Source organism: Apodemus sylvaticus, chromosome X, assembly GCF_947179515.1.
Source record: "Apodemus sylvaticus chromosome X, mApoSyl1.1, whole genome shotgun sequence".
In the NCBI taxonomy this organism is placed as follows: Eukaryota; Metazoa; Chordata; class Mammalia; order Rodentia; family Muridae; genus Apodemus; species Apodemus sylvaticus.
In genome coordinates this window covers 116,030,845-116,048,040 of record NC_067495.1, presented here as the reverse complement: position 1 = coordinate 116,048,040, position 17,196 = coordinate 116,030,845, and the positions used below count along the sequence as shown (strand labels likewise).

Here is a 17,196-nt window from a genome sequence, read left to right as displayed (position 1 = left end):
TGATCCAGCATTGTAGGGGAGTACCAGGACAGAGAAAAGGGAGGGGGAAAGAGGAGAATGGATGGAGAGAAGAGGACTTATGGGACATATGGAGAGGTGGGAACTGGGAAAGGGGAAAGCTTTTGGATTGTAAACAAAGAATATATATATATAAAGTGATCTGGGGGGATCACAGAAGGCTCTAAAACCTCAAAGCCTGCACCCAGAGATACACTTCCTCTTCCAAGACCACATACCTCTTCTGCCTCCCCAAACAGTGCCACCAACTGAGACCACGGGGGACATTTCACTGAAACCACAACAGGAGTAGTGGTTAAGGTCCTGATCGCAAAAAAGGCATATGGACAACTGCTGGGGTCCGGCTGATGGCTCACTTCTGAAACCAAGTGCTTACATGGTACTTTACAATATTTTCTACAGAACATATATATTTGACCATCAAAATGCATTTCTAAAGTATGATCAAGGCTGATTCAGGAACCACTGAGGTGATCAAATGATCAAAAAAGCCAATCCAGGACAATTATTTCTTTACTACTTGAATTCTGTGCATCTATTTTGCTTTCTCTCTCTCTCCTCCCTCTCATTCCCTCCCTCCCTCTGAGTGTGTGTGTGTGCACACGCACACACACACACACACACACACACACAAATCAAACCCAAAGCCTTATGCATGTGTAAAAGTATTCTATCACTGAACCACATGCCCAATTTTTTTTGTTTTGTTTTTTTGATTTGGTTTTTTCGAGACAGGGTTTCTCTGTATAGCCCTGGCTGTCCTGGAACTCACTCTGTAGACCAGGCTGGCCTCAAACTCAGAAATCTGCCTGCCTCTGCCTCCCAGAGTGCTGGGATTATAGGCGTGTGCCACCATTGCCTGGCTCCAATTTTGCTTTTTTAAAGATAAGGTCTTGCTATATAGCAAGCCATGCTAGCCTCATACCCCTGGCAATCTTCTTGCCTCAGTTTCTCAAGTACTAGAATTAGAAGAAGGTACTACCTTCCCTGGATTCCTTGCCCTGAGTGTTTTTCAGGGTCAAATTTTTATTCTATAGCTCAGGCTGGCCTGTAACTCCTAATTCACCTGCTTCAAACTTCTGAGCCTTAGTGTTACAGACATATACTATTCAGCATATCTGAATGCTTTAACATATTATTTGGTTATACATATAAGGACAACAATTAGTCTGTTATCTACTACTAATATTCAAAACTATCTTTTCTTGAGAACTTCATAATTGTGAAGCCTATTATTGTACCTTTAAGAATACACATACATTTATCTTACTGTATTTCTGGCTGTAGGTAATGCTATTTTTCATTAAAATTAACTTTATTTATTAATAAATGGTAATTGTGATTAACTCTATTTTACTGCTGAGGAAATTAAAACTCAAAAAGATGAGATAAGATGCCCAAGATTACACTGCTAGCTAGTAGGCAGAAAGCTTGGAATATATACTCAAGACTGACTTTCCAGTTAATCTTCCTCGTTTATTTTACAAAACAGCCAGGACTATATACATCCATATATTCAAATACATTCCAGCCAGCCAGTGATCCACGTGTAGATGTACATACTTGCACATACACTTCTCTCCTTCCCTTTCTACTCTCCCTTTCCCCTGACTCTCTAGAAAGATAAACACAAAGACTCTTAGCTATGGTGATAGAGGTATATACTAGAATGCCTGTCCCTTTCCCATTTAAGATAGGGATTTTGAAGACACTTCAGGGAGACATTTTTAAATCGGAGCAGGGCCAGCTTGTCTCATAAGAAAGCATTTCACATTATCAGAGCGATGGGGTAGACAATAGTAAGAATAAATGCCTTCAGTTAGATGTCAGTCCAGATAAAATGCTTGCTTTATCTCGAAAGAGCTATCTTTCCCCACCAGTGACATCCTTGCATTGTGTTGTTTTGCAATCAGATTATAGCAAAGAGGGAGAAAGAAGGGGGGGGGGGAGAGAAAGAAAGAAAAGTAAACTTTAATACCCAGCAACTTAGGGAGCTATAACTAGATTATATATAAAGTTGATCCTTTTACTTGTCACCAGTGTCACCAGGGCCATTGGATAATTAGCTCAGGTAGCAAAGATTCTCACTTCATATTTGAAAAGATCTTTATTATCCCAAAGGAATTGCTTTACAGCCCCAATGACTGGGGTAATGTATACCAGGTAAAGCTAAAGGAGGATTTCCTGCCTCCAATGACTTCAGGGCAGGGTTCTTAGGTGTTGAGATTAAGGTAAGACTTCCTTCAACAGAGTTCTTCCAATTTAGCAATGGAAACTTGGAGACTGAAAAAACTTTTCATTGGTGTATTATCCAATTACTCCCCCATTTAACAAAAAAGGGCCACATGTAGCCCATGATGACCTTGTACTCTCTGTGTAGCCAAGGACGACCTAATCTTCCTACATTGACATCCTTAGTGCTAGGATTACAGTGTGAGCTGCTACACCAGGCTCACACTTCCTACCCTTTCCCTCTGAAACTTACAAACTAATCGATTTGCTCTCTAGAATTCAAATATATCAATTCATGGTCTGTCTAACTTCTCTCTTCCAGGATAACACCATGGGCTTATATTTCAGTCTAGAAATTTGTAAATGTGGTACAAATGTCTAGATTCCTGGCCACACAGCTTGAAATTACCTGTAATCTTAGATTCTGTGATGATTAATAGCAGTTGTCAATTTGACACCTAAGAGACAACCCCCCCCCACCAGACACTTGGGAGAGAATATCTAGATTAGGTTAGCCTCTGAGTATGACCAAGAGACATAATCTAGATTAGTTTGAAGTGCAAAGACCCATCTTAACTGTGGGCCACACCATGCAGTGGGCTGGGATCTTATATGGACTAAAAAATGGAGATTGTGAGGTGAGCCCCAGCATTCACCACTCTCTGTTTCTTAGATGTTGTGAGATGAGTGTGAGCAGCAGGACCCTGGAGCTTACAGCCACATTCCCTCCCACCTGCTGCTATGTCTTGCTCACCCTGAGACAATGATCCCCTCCGATGGTAAGCCAGAACAAACATGTCCTCCTTTAAATTGCTTCTGGTCAAATATTCAGTCAAAGCATCAAGAAAAGTAACCAAATACAAAACCTCTCTTCTAAAGACACAACAGGAAGGCCAAAACAAAACCTAAGGACTACCACAAAGAAAACAGCAATAGCTACAAGTGGGAAAAGAAACTTTCAAGACAAGAAGAATATAGGCAAACAAAATCACACATGTTTCTTCTCAAGGGCTGAAATGTAAAGACCTTTAGATCAAAAAGTCCTTTAGGCTGGGCAGGTTTCTTACACCACAAGGCAGTGAGAGTCTAGCTATAATTTAGCTGCCTCCATAACATCTACTCTGGCCAGAGGTGGAACAAGGGGCCAACATGGTTTTTAAGCTCAGAGGGTGCAAACTAGAAAGGGTGCTTATCCTCTGTGTGTTTATTTCTTGGAGCAAATTCCTAACTCTTCTACAAAGTCCCTTGTGATTAGGGACAAAGAAGATGAAAGAGGAAAAGAAAAGGAAGAGGAACAAAGGAATTTCAACCTCAGGATTTTTATTCCACAGAGAAAATACAAACAGGATGTTTGATTTTGTGTCGCCTGGATTTTGGCAGGAGTGTTAAGGAGGGTTAAGCAGAACAAAGACCTGCTCTTTCTGAGTAAGCTAAATTAAATCGACTTCACAGCGCCTATCACAGGCTTTAGGGACACAGCACTGGTGCGGTGGCTGCAGGGCCCATTCTCTACTTGAAAGCAGGGTTTTGCTATCTCATACCTCGGCTTTAGCATGAGGCTCTTGCCACTCTGTGGCGAAGGGACTGGGTGGAAGGGACAGAGTAAAAAGGATCTGCTTCTGTTGTTCATGCCATTCCTGTCCACACCACTTAAACAGACTCTTGACGGGATGTGTGAAGCTTAATTTGACTGCATCTACGCTCTATCTTCTGAGCTGTGTGAGACTTGCATATGCTTGTGAACAAATTTTGCTACTACAGATTTTCTTGTATATTATTATTTTACTATTGTTGTTGTTGTGATAATAATGGCTAATGAATCCAGAATCTTGCGAATAGTAGCTAAGTGCTCTGCCACGGAACTATTCCCCTAGACCCAAGTATGTATGTGTATATATGTATGTATATGCATATATTTTTTAAGTCTATGTTTCACGTAATAGTTACCTTGTTCTTATTCACATGACAAAAAAAGCCATTCAGAATATAAATACACATGACAGATAACAGAAGAGCAAGTGCTCTCAAAGGGCACTAAGGTATCTAAGTTCCTTCTTTAATGCTTTTGGAAAAAATCAGCACATTTGAGAATCCAATACAAGCAGTATGCTTTTATCTTAGAAACACATCCACCCATACATACATATGCACACTTTAGATATTGCTTCAGTGAATTCGTGCATCTATTTGAATGTATACATAGAGCTTCCGCTGAGGTCCATGGATCTAACATTAAAAGCCAGTGAGTAGGAAGAAAAAAATAGTTAATTTTGTTTTCTGGCACTACTCTAAACGTTAAATAGTTTTTTTTTTCTTAATTAACCATCACAACTGATGGAGTTGATTCTACCATCTTTTACTTTACTAAAAAACAAATAGTCACTTGTTCTAGAACCAGGGCCTGTAGGTCAAGAGACCTAGGGTTCAAACATTGACTTCAGAGCCTCTTCTCGTAACCACTAAATCACAGCTATGAAATGAAATAAAATTTTGTTTTTGAAATGGAATATATGGATAAACTGTTCTTTAGAGACCTGAGAAAATAGAGATCACATACTAGGTGGAAGGAAAATACTTACCCAAGTGTGTGTTACTTATACTGTTCACTAGATACCATAAACACAAGTCAACTTAAGCTTCTATGTGGCTTCCAAAGAAAATGCTTGTGGAATCAATATTAACCCTTGAGCACTGAGTTCTTAACTTAGTTTAGGTCCAGGGTCACAAGTTCAAAGAACTCTAAGGCTCAAACAATAACATAAGACATGCTGGTATAAATCAACAGGATTACGGGCAGCTGGAAAATATATGTCTTGTTTCAGTACAGTCATATATAACAATCAAATCTAATAAAGATCAAATAGTTCAACACGTGGCCTATCCATTTTTGACCTTTGAAAAGTGTGTTGCCTTGCCACTTTCCATGTCTTTTTCAATTGAGATTTAAGGATGTAAAGAACACAGTTTGTAAGCTCTCTCATGTGACAATGTGATTTGCATTTCATCAATGCCATGATTTTACATACTAACCAATTCAGTAGTTAAGTCACCAGGAGAAAGGTCCAGGTACTAACGAAGAGAAACTACTAGGCAGTTAAGTGCTGGCCCACATCCACATACCTCATACACAGTGAGCATTCAAGGTCAGATGCATCAAAAGATCCAAATGGAATACTGAGATCTGGTTTGGCCCCCTGCTCAGCAGGAAGATCTGTGATTTAGGAAACAGGAAGTCAGAGATGGAGCAACTCGGTTTTTCACAGACAGTACTTCTGGGGGAAAAATGTCTTTCTGGTTTTCAATCTCAAACTCCCCCAGAGTTTAATTTAGTGACTGCCTGAGCAATTGTCAATGGTGTTCCCTGAAGTGTGCTCCCAGTGGCATTTTAGCAGGCCCCATAGACAGAGAAGTCCAAGACTACAAGCTCCTGGCTGAGTACATTCAAATTCAGTAGGCACCTCAGCAGCAGCAGCAGCAGCAGCAGCAGCAGCAGCAGGTCCACCACCAGTGGCAACTCCACAGATTGAGCCAGGTCTTCAAAGCTGAGATGAATCTTGGCGCTGCCAACCTCTCTCAGGAAGGCATGAAGCTGTAGCTGCTGCTTCTCAGGGCACAACTGAGTGAAAGCTGAGCACACACACCCCTGCCATCCTACATTCCCACAACAGGGATGAGGGCAGAAAGCGGGTGTCCTGGAGGAAAGTGACGTGGTGGAAAGCATGGGATGTCAGCACTTGATCGGGTGCTTGACCAGATGTCCTGACTGCGGATCATCTACATCACCCAATATCATACAGTATGATAGTTACCATGTACACTCTCAAAGAACCTTCAAAACAACTCCTGGGATCTCACAGTTGGTAAGTGCCAGAGCTAGGCCATACCCTCTGAGCTAGTGGAGCCCCCAGAGAGAGGATAACTACCTATGTCAGCAAACGCAGTCATCTGCAGTATGATATTTTCTCCCTGGGTAGAATTAGTACCTTGTTTGGAGACTTTATTAGGCAATTCTGTGTCTTCTTGGGTTTCAAGTTGGCAACGATTCCTCTTCTTTTCCTGGCATTTGCCCGTCCTGATGGTGGCAGCATCCTGGTCCTCTTCTTCCTGATCTTTCTCTCTGTCTTCTTTACTACTCACCTTTCCTTGAGCTGAGTTTTCTTGGCTGCTGCCCTCTTCCCCCGCCGCCTCCGCTGCTCCCTCCTGATTAGAGCAATGTGGAAGCTCCGGATTCTCCTAGGTGAAGCAAAATCCAGAAATCAGAAGCTACTTGAGACCAATACTGGTCCTTCAATTGTCTGAGGGGACAAAGAGAAAATAAAACATAGCCCTGATCCTCACTCCTGAACACACAGTCACAGTGGCTACACAACTCAACAGAGGGACAGTCTGAGGCTTATTGGTGACATATAATCTATGTCAAAGGCATGCCTAGCTTGAGTAGAGTTAGGGGGACTTCGTTACACAAGGTCAACAAGCACATGGGAGGAAAAGTTCCCTGGGCAGGGGTGAAGGGGCTAGAAGGGAAGCTTCTCTCTTCCCTCCTAGCCAAAGCATTCCCCAGTGGTCTGTAAGGAAAGCAAAGCACTCAGTGAGGGGATATCCTGTTACTGGCTAACTTCCCCTCACCCACACTGTCATTCATAGACATTTTTCAAAGGACTTTAGACCAGCTCTGCACAGGCCTGCCAAAGCAACTCACGCTCCAGAGCTATATGTTGTTTTCATAAAAAGACAATTTAGTCCGCTTACTCAATTTTGTGTGAAAAGTCTGAAGAGAAGACAAAAAAATAATTTGGCCTAATAGTTTTGTCTCTAGCCTTTTACAGAATTTCGTCTAGGAAAAGAATATTTGAAAATGCACCTTGAAAGAATTCTGAAAATGTGTTTATTCCCATTGCTCTGGAGAACCTTCTCGATAATCTCCATCTGTACTTGACATCCAAAGGTTCACCTTTGTTGTTTCCCCTCTAAGCCCTGAGGAGAGTCGTAGTGGACACAGGTGAGAGGAAACAACGAAGAGCGGAGGAAAGGATGCGGGTTTTCTCAGCCTGCATCTCTGGGTGTTCAGGTGGTTTCAAGAACTAAAAGAAGCCCCCCCCCCCCGTAATACAGTCTGACTTTCTGTGAGCCCAGAGTACTGTCCGCACAGGACAAGGCCTTGCAAAGCAAAGTTTTGGTGGAAATGCACTCGCTGTTGCCTGGCCTGCCCACAGTTGAAAGACGGAGGTTCTATTTCCTTCATTTCCGACTGAGTTGCAAGTAGAAGTCCCCACTCCAGGTGCTCTGGCCTCGTGTTAGCTGTCTTAGTCCTATACTAATGACCACTGGGGGCTCGCTGGTTTCAGGAGATAGTCCAAGTTCTGCCATCACCAAGAAAAGTCGGGTACCTTGCACGTTATTCCTTCTCTAGAGCAGGCATAGAAATTGGGAAGATGTGAGCATCCAGGGCTTATATACAAGTGAGGAACTTCAGGCACAAATGGAGAAGAAACTGCTCCCCAAAGGTGCCCAGGTATTCAGTGTTAAACCTTGCTTCAAGTCTGGTCTTCTGAAGCCCAACTTCTGCCCACTTACCCTGTGTGCTAGAAAGGCCAGCATCTGAAGTCCTCTGTTCTTTTGTTTCTGTTCCTTTGTTTTCAGAGAAAACCAGCAATTATTGTCTTCCTTCTCAGCTCAGCTCTCATAGCTCTACTTATGTGTAAGGTGTAGTGCAAGAGCAAGAAGTTCTCTCCATTTGCTTCCCAAATGGAGTCAACCTTGCACAAGGATCTCACTGGTACTCAAAGGCCATCAGCATCTGCCCCAAAGCTAAAGGCCCAGTTATAGGGTTTCAGAAGAAGTAGGCCAATCTCTTTATAGTTCTATCAAAGCTATTTTCTGGATCGGACCAAGACAAAGCCAATAAGCACACCCCAATTATAGGGTTTTAGGGGAAGTGGGCCAATCTCTCTATGCATCTATCAAAATTTTCTATTTTCTGGATCTGACCAAGATTACAAATATAATGAGTTCATATTTTTTTGGACCATGCCTGAAATTCCCAGTTGTAGTTTTAAGCAAAGGACACAGCCATTATCAACTTCATCTTTCTTTTTCCCTCAAGAACCAAAGTAGGAGAGGTAGGGCTCACTTCTCGTGTGCCCACAAAAGAGCCGAGCTGGGTGAGCTGAGTTTTACCTGTGACAACTTTGGTAGATTATGGCTGGTGCCTTCAGTAGCCATTGACTCTACGTGTTCCTTTAATCTAGGGTGAGGTGCCAACAGCTTCAGGATATCGGGAGAATGTTCCTGAGACTCCCCCGGGACTGATGGTGAAAAGAAACTAAAGAGAAGCTGTGACATAAAACAGAAGACTTCACTACTCAAGTTTCTACAGGTGCTAGACTAAGATGCAGGGAGCACAGCTTGCAAGGCAAAACTCAAACGAGGAAGCCTTGGAGCCATGTCCCTGGACAAACTAAGGAGAGGTCGTTGCATAAACCCACAGACTCATTTAGGAACAGGGGGAAAGAAAGAGTGCTTAGTCATTAAGAGCACAGACTGTTCTCACAGAGGAGCCGAGTCTGATTCCCAGAACACATGTAGGGTATCTCACAACCACCTATCATTCCAGTTTCAACATATCTTACACCTCTGATGTCCAGAGGCACCAGTTCTCACGTACAAACACCCAACATACACACTCAAACATATACACATATTTAAAAAGTAAAATGCATCTTAAAAAAAAAAAAAAAGAATCGCCCAGGAGCTTAGGAAAAAATGTCAGGTCCCTGGGTCTAGCTTCAATCTCCCCAGGTCTGAAGTATGAGGCAGGAATCTGGGTTTTGAGAAGGCATTTGTTACTTAGCCAAGGTTCAGAGCCACCTCTTTGGTGCCACTATTTTGCAGAAATATCTGCAATAGGGCTTTAAAATCTATCTTTTTTGGATTTTTTTTTGAGACAGGGTTTCTCTGTATAGCCCTGGCTGTCCTGGAACTCACTCAGTAGACCAGGCTGGCCTTGAACTCAAAAATTCGCCTGTCTCTGCCTCCCAGAGTGCTGGGATTACAGGCGTGCACCACCACCGCCTGGCTTTTTAAAATCTATCTTAACTGAACTGAACACAGAGGTGAAGTCAGAGTCGATACCTCATGTATTGGTTAGTTGGTGCTTTTTAGTTTTTTGTTTTTTTGTCAAATTAGGCCATCCTGGGAAGATGGTGCATAAGAAAATGCCTGTATCAGATTGGCCTGTAGGCAAATATGTTTGGGTATTTTCTTGATTAATGATTAATGTAAGAAGTACCAGCAGGGTATGGGTGGTGCCAACCCTGGGCAGGTGGTGCCAGTGTGTACAAGAAAGGTGACTGAATGTGATGCTGAGACACAAGCCAGTAAGCAGATTTCCTTTACTTGAGTTCCTGTCTCCCAGGTTCCTGCTTTGAATTCCTGCCCTGACTTCAATCAGTGATAGACTGTGACCTGGGATGTGTAAGGGAAAGAAACTCTGTTTCCCACATTGCTTTTGGTAATGGTGTTTATCACAGCCAAGGAAAAGCAAACTAGGACTCCTCAGTGTGTAAGACTGGAGAGTCAACTCCATAACAACTCAATGGGCTGAGAAGTCAAACAATCTACACTATTTGATGCTGCTTTTCTGTCTATCCATTTTGCTCCCCTCGTCCACTTTGTCACCCCTGGACCTTTAATTCTGTCAGAGTTGGGGACCTCAGCAATAAAGTGTTAAGAAAGCAGAGCTCAAACTTCCTCTCCCCTTCCAGCATCTTTCTCATCCTGGTCATCTCTGCAGAAAATGTCCAGGTTTAAGTCCAAGTACCTAGGGGCAGACAGGTTCCCCGGCAATTGGATACACTGGCAAGGGAGAAGAGGGAAGAACAAAAGAGTCTAGGATTCAAAGATAAGCATTTGGGTGCAAGTTGCATCATTAACTGTTCACATTCTCATTCCATTCTCCCCAAGGGAGGGGTTAGGGATTCTATGTAAGTATGTATGCACCTATCCATCCATCCATCTATCCATCCATCCTTCCTTCCTTCTATCCATCCTTCCTTCCTTCCTTCCTTCCATCCATCCATCCATCCATCCATCCATCCATCCTTCTATCCATCCATCCATCCATCCATCCATCCATCCATCCATCCATCCATCCATCCATCCATGCATCTCTCTAATCTCATCTGCCCTTTCATGTTCTCTACAGAAGAGAATGCGAAACCTTAAACTATACCATCTTACTTTGCAGTGGAAGTGTGTCACAGAATAAGTCTTTCTCTCCAGACAGCAGTAAGTGCCTAGTAAATATACAACATATTCATGGAAATGATGATGGCATTTTTGCATTCAAGGGATCAAGAAGAAACCTAACACTCAGGTGCCTCACATCCTCAGTGAGATGTTTATATTTCTTTGCAGTGCTAAAGACCCTACTTTTCAGAATTGACAAAGGTTAGAAGACATGCCTAGTGCCCAGGGTCATACATATAATCTTTTAGCGCACACCACTCCTCAGGAATCGAACTTGATTATCAGAAATCCTACTCAAGGACCCAAAAGGCTATATCCATTTATGAGACAGTCTCCCTGGAGGGGGCCATAAAGCACCCAAGTACAAGGTTGAAAAGACAGAAGGTAGCATGAAGCAAAGGAGGCCAGGAGTGAAAATCAAAGGAAATGCGGCAGGAATAATGGAGCAGTTCCTTTCTTAGCTTGACTGCCTTCTCAGTGTCTTTGGCAAACAAAAGTTAGGGTCAACTTTCAGTGACAATCACGGGGGTGGGTGGGAGTGTGTCGGGTAGAGGGGCATATACATGGAGGCAGGGGGTGGGAGGAGGGGTAGGGAATCTTTGAGGAGGGGGCTTTTGTGAGGGGGGAAGATGGGAAAGATTTTACCATTGGCAATGCAAATGAAGAAGATACTCAAAAAAAAATAGGGAAAAGAAAGGGACAAAGGAAATGTAACAGAGGAGGGCCAGGGAATAGGACACAGTGTTTCAAATTAAGAGTGAAGACCATTAAAGTATCAAAAATATTTCTACAATATATTAAAAAAATAAATAAATAAGAAAGTCGATTCTGCCATAACTTCAGCCATAGAAAGGCCCAACTGGGTTAAGAAAGAGAATCTGGAGTTTAAAATTAAATCATAGGGCTGTGGCTTATGAGGAGGCTTATTAATACCCAGTGCATGTAGAACATTTTTCAAATGTTTAGCCCTAAAACTAGAATAATCCAGTGAATACACACAGTCGAAGCCTCTCAGTATGCTTAGAATGGCTTCTATAGCCCCAGCACATTCAGCAGAAATGTGCCTCCAAATTCTTACATTAATTTCAGAATTCTGTAACACTTCTTGTAAGTACACATTCACTTGTATTGCCTGACATTCATCTAAACCAAAAAAGCTTGTAAGTTCCAAAAGGCATTTAGGCTTCCTTGGGTCTCCAGGGTTTCACACAATGCCTTGCCTTTCATCAGGCAGGTGTAGAAACAACAGCCTATCTATAAAAGCAAACTGGAGAGAGGTTATTTCAACTGATGATACCAGAACCTCTTGGGCCACCTGAGGGCAAAATAAAAGCAAAGAAGTAGGTGGCCTCAAGAAAGTCACTGAGCCTCAGATCTGTCATCCAGAGAAATCACAGGAAGTTATGGGAACTGAGTGGAACCTTCCAACCAAGTAGCTGGCACACAGGCAATACTCAGCTAATGCTATACTATGGACTGACTACATCTAAGTTTTAGGAAAGACCCATAGATTGCTAATAATTCTGCTTGATCCATACCACCTTCAATAAAACATTACTGTCCCCCCCAACACACACAAACCAGGTCAAAAGTTTTTCCAGACAGGAAATTTCTTGCCAGAATCAGAAAATCCAGAGTCCGGCCTCTGCCAACTTTATTAGTTTTGTCAAATATTTCTTTCTAGAGTCTTCAGAGACCAGTCCGATCGCTTGGCCACTTCCTTCCAGCCCTCCCCTGCCAAACCATTACACAGTGTGGTGGGGTATGGATAGAAGCGGTTGTGGTCTGGTGTTGAAATAGTGTATGGTGAAAGGAAACCAAAACCAATCTCTGAGCATCAGCATCCAACTTCCAGGCCAAATATTCGTACACCCAAAGAATAAAGGTACAAAAAGCAATAAAAGTCAAAGCCCATCTAATGAGGATGCTTGACCCTTCAATCAAGTTCTTGGTATTTCTCATGATATTTGTTTTACAATCACAATCTCCTGGAACCAAAGAGTTGGAAGGGCTAATTAGATTCTTTCATAATAGTCTCCGACTTGCATTTGTGAGATAGTAGTTTTAATCTTCTAGCAGAAGAGGCGAAAGTTTGAGTTCTGTATGTGGCAAGCAACATGAAGACCATCAGTGACCCTTTCCAGGAGTTGACCTCTGTGTGTGGCTAGTGAAACGTGTGATTCAGCCAAAGAAAAGTGACAGCTGTAAGCAGCCCCCACCGTCTGGCCCTCATCCACAAAGAGACTCTTCAGTGAGCCTTCATCCTCAGGTTAGCTTACTTGGTTTAGTTTTGTTTTATATCCCCCAGTGATTCCAAGTTAAAGCATTCATTTCTGACTCCTACAAACAAAACCAAAACCAAAACCAAAAAAGAGCAGGACCTGCCAATTGATACTACATACCAGAACGATGGGGCTTCTGGGCAATCAGTTGGCATCTCTCTCATGCCCCTTAAACCCAGAGAAGCACCCACTCAGGACCACAAATACTGAGGAGGGTAGTATCTTCATCCTTCTCCCTAAAGAAGACAGAGTGATGGGGGGTGTTCTACTAGGCAGCTAACCCTAAGTCATTCAACTCACCCTTTGAGCTTCAGATCTGGCTCTCTTGTTCTTTCCGTCAAGGGATATACAGTAGAGAAATTCTCTGAGTGCTTCTTTCACCTTGCCTAGAGTGGCTAAAGCTTGTGCTTTTCTGAAGTGTGCCTGGAAAAAAACAGTAGCAGTCAGCCACATCTTATTCACCTTCTTAACTGAGCTACGATTACCAGCTTACCAGCGATCGCTGAGTACTTACTGAGTAGTCACTATCGGGCAGTCTTGTCAAAAGATTTTTATTTTCATCCCAATCCTAACGGGAAACTGTTTTAAATCCCATTTAGAAGACAAATAAAGGGAGATCCAGAGAGAGAACTTGACCAAAGTACAACAGCTAGGAAGTTAGAGTTGAAACCTGGGACTGACAATATACCAAGACTACACTCTTAGCAACTGTGCTCACTGCCTCTTCTCTACCCCACAACTGCACGAGGATCACAAACACGTCAGAGCATCTATTTAAGCCCAAACTATACTAGCTCAGCTTTCAATCTTCATCCAGAGATGACTTGCCTCTCTTTTGCCCTGCTCTGTAAAGGCAGTCACGGCTTGAGTAAGCCAATCATTTCAACAGAGACCAGAGAGAAGGATCAGGGACCCTCCATGATTTCAAAAAAAGTCACTAGAAGCAATCTAGAACTAGAATCGTGGTCCCAGAACTTCTAGAGGACGTTTCCCCAGGCAGACCACCTTCCAGGAGGCTGAGGAGTGATTGAGCCAATGCCTGTGCTTAGAGAAACTTAGCTGTCTTTTCCTCTCTTGCTGCACATTTTACAGGTATTGGGAAGTTTTTTGGCCCCAGGATTCAAACCCAAGTGCTGATGGGCTAATAAACTCCTTAGAAGGGCCTAAGCAGCATTCTGTGAGGGGCAAGGAAGAAAAACTAGCACAAAGAGCAGCCCTCTCTTTGTGCTTAATGCGAATAAGGCCTAGGTTTCACTTGTGTCTTCATGGTGTCAAGACCTGGCTAGGAGCTACAGCCACAAACCTCTTAGGGATCTCTTTCCACACCCTCCCTTCTTTCTAGAGCCTAATCTTGGCGGCCACACTCTCTTGTTGCTCCTGCCAATAGTGGCCTTCTGGAGAAAGGCTAGTACTACACTCCAGAGCAGCTACAGGGGGCTAAGTCTTGGAAAACTGGGGAGACCTCTAGGTTCCCATAAGTACTGGAAAGCTGGAGAGGCCTCTGGGTTCCCAGTAATCAATGCACTTCACTTTATCACTGGGCCAGCTTACCCCACTAACACCTATACTACCAGCTAGGTGTGGTAGGTAAGCCCTAGATGGATGGATGGAATTGTGCTGCCTACTGGACTTGCTCCCTTATATAGAAACTCAGAGTGTGGAGATATATGCATTAGAAGCTTTCAGCCCCCAAGACAGCAGAGTTCTCTGAATGCTCCCTTTCCCTCTAGCTATAGGGAAATGACACTTGCACCAATTCCTCCTTCACAGTGGAAATCCGTTTTCTCACTGCATCTAGAACATAATTCTCGGTGTTCTTCCCATCCTGGTATCTAGATACAGTTTTCCAGTGGAAATGGCTGCAAGCCCCTCTTATCCCAAGACAGCTACCTGACTCACTCCCATCTCTGTGGCAACTTAAGGTGTTGGTGACTTGTATTAAGGTGTAAATACATTTCTTGGGAAAGAGAACACACTGGTTGATCACCTTCATGAACACTCTCTCATTAAAGACCAATGAGATTTGCTCTAATAGTATAGACAAAGTTTACCAGTCCGCATGGGGGTTTCCCCCAGAAGGCTCACTGTGATAGTCCAGGCTGAGCTCAACCATGATCCTCCTGGATCCCAATGCAGGGTCATGCCACCACACTTAACTTCACAAGGCCTTATGGGAAGTTCCTAGATATGTAAAACTTCTGATTATCCAATATTTTCATAGGTTTAACATTAAATCACTAAGCACCAACATCGGAACTAAACTGTCGTAAACTGTTTTATAGTATCTATGCTATTCAGTGTGATTTTGCATGTAAATTGCTGCAGAGTATGTTTAATTAGACAGACAGTGAGGTTGCCTGGAGATTTTTGGAGGTATTGCCTAATCCATGGTCTTTCTAACATCAAAACGTTCTGGATTTAGAGGTCACCTGACCTCATGACATTCAGACAAGTCACAGGGCCCCAGCATCTTGGAGACACTTGAAGAATATTCTAGCTGTCATTCTCACTCTTGATCCTTATACGTATGTATCTAAGAAACTATAATGGCAGATAGCAATAGCATTATTTAACAAGTAAGGGTGCTTGAGGTTCAGAGATTGTAGCCACTTCACTGTAGTCACACTTTGCAAAGATTGATGCCCAGACCCAATTCTAATCTACTAAACAGAGTACAAATGTGTGGAGGAGATTGGTTCTGAGGCCAGGCAGAGACAAAGAAAGTGATACTTTGTATTCAGGTATCCCGTGTCTTGATGCCTACTCTGTCTTTATTCCCACCTCTCCCATGTGACCAAGATTTTTTTTGGGGGGGGGATATGCTGGCATGTCAAATTACTGTATTAATGATTCAAAATGGCACAGCCATTGTGCAAATATAAAGATCTCTTTTTAAAAACCCAAAAGCTGTTTGAGCACTCAAAAAGTGTGGCTATCAGTAGTTATCCTGAAGGACCAGAGCAGGAATATCTTTCCTATATTCCTTTCCCTAATTATCCCTAGAAAATTATGAGTGATGGTGGTGGTGGTGGTGGTGGTGGTGGTAGAAAATGCTTATATAATGCTACATGCATTGTTCCAAGCATCTCCCTTATGTGACCTTATATAATCTCCACACCAGTCCTATTTAGAAGGTGCTTTGGATATAAGCATGCTATAGGTGAGAGCATTAGACACAGAGAAATTAAGTAATCTTCTTAAGGCTGTACAGTTAAGAAAAGTAGCAGCGCTGAGACATGAAGTCAGGTTGTACCACTGATTCCATATTTGAAAAACTATAAAAACAAGGCTATCCTGAAGGTTACCAACTGAACGTAGATTTATTGAGATCCCTTGCAGCCTTAGACCTCCCTTTATCAAGGGATGCCCTGCACTGTCCAGCTCATTAGAAAGTTTTCTCCCCTATTCTGCTGAAGCTCTAGCATTTCCTGCCCCGGGGAGAGACAGCCCTTCTTGTCAATCTCTCTGCAGCATAACACCCTTTCCATCCCTCTTGTCCCACACTCACCTTAAAACCCATTGGCCGCAGTTTACATGCTATTTCTGCATCATGCAGTGCATCCTCATGAGACTCCAAGGTGAAATAAATTTGGGACCGATTGCTATAAAGCAAATGGTCATTTGGAGCTGCCAAAATGAGAAAAAAAAAAGCCCTCATTAATGGCCCCCAGCACAAGCACATGATCAGTTTTGTATGAGGATGGATCTTGAGGCGAGAAAAGTTATCTAAGCTCTTTCTACTGGACCCAAAGAGTTAACTGTCATTTCCAGTCCTAATATTGTTCTGACCAACACCACAGCTTGTCCACGCAAAGCAGTAATGTTGCCTTCCTTTTTCAAGCAGTTCCTAAGAGGTGTAGTGTCCACAATACATTAGAAATTTTCACCTAGAGGAAACCCTGGCACTGTTCTGCAGATGCACATTGCTAGTGGCCAGCAACCTGACTTCTGAATGAGCCAACATCCAAAAAGAATGAGGCCCCAGAAGAGAGAGTCAGCCAGTTGGGACCCCCTACCTTGACCCCAACCAAGGCAAGTCCATGTTAGTCTTCTAGTCAGGATTACCTGTAGCATAGCAACACCTCCAGAATAGCAATACCTCCCTCTCTCCCTAATGGCCAGTACATAGGAACCTTTCCTGGAGAAACAGGTATGCACTTACAAGGTCCATCCTCCTAGTGATGGCCAAATGAGACAGTATCTTCTTGACACAACTTTTAGGAGTCTTATTGTCACCATCACTGAATCACTAGAATCCAGGCCTGAGTAGGTCTTCAACCCACCCATTTGTCAGATAGGAAAACTAAGGACAATAAGGTGAAGTGATAGGTCACACAGCTGGTTAGTGTCATTGCTGTTTGATGTGCAAGTTTTGAGGCTTGGGTGGAGGAAAGTTCCTTTTACTGAGTGTGGGTAC

General features: G+C 43.0%; 1 protein-coding gene across 1 annotated transcript in view; it reads right to left on the bottom strand.

The window, feature by feature from the left end:
• Positions 1-17,196, bottom strand: part of Lonrf3 (LON peptidase N-terminal domain and ring finger 3) — a 33,894-nt gene that overhangs the window by 13,730 nt on the left and 2,968 nt on the right. The window contains exons 2-5 of the mRNA XM_052171434.1: positions 16,288-16,406; positions 13,080-13,202; positions 6,234-6,483; positions 5,371-5,461 (exon numbers count right to left, since the gene is read on the bottom strand). Of these exons, the coding sequence (XP_052027394.1) occupies positions 5,371-5,461; positions 6,234-6,483; positions 13,080-13,202; positions 16,288-16,406 (583 nt within the window). The remainder of the gene's footprint in view (positions 1-5,370; positions 5,462-6,233; positions 6,484-13,079; positions 13,203-16,287; positions 16,407-17,196) is intronic.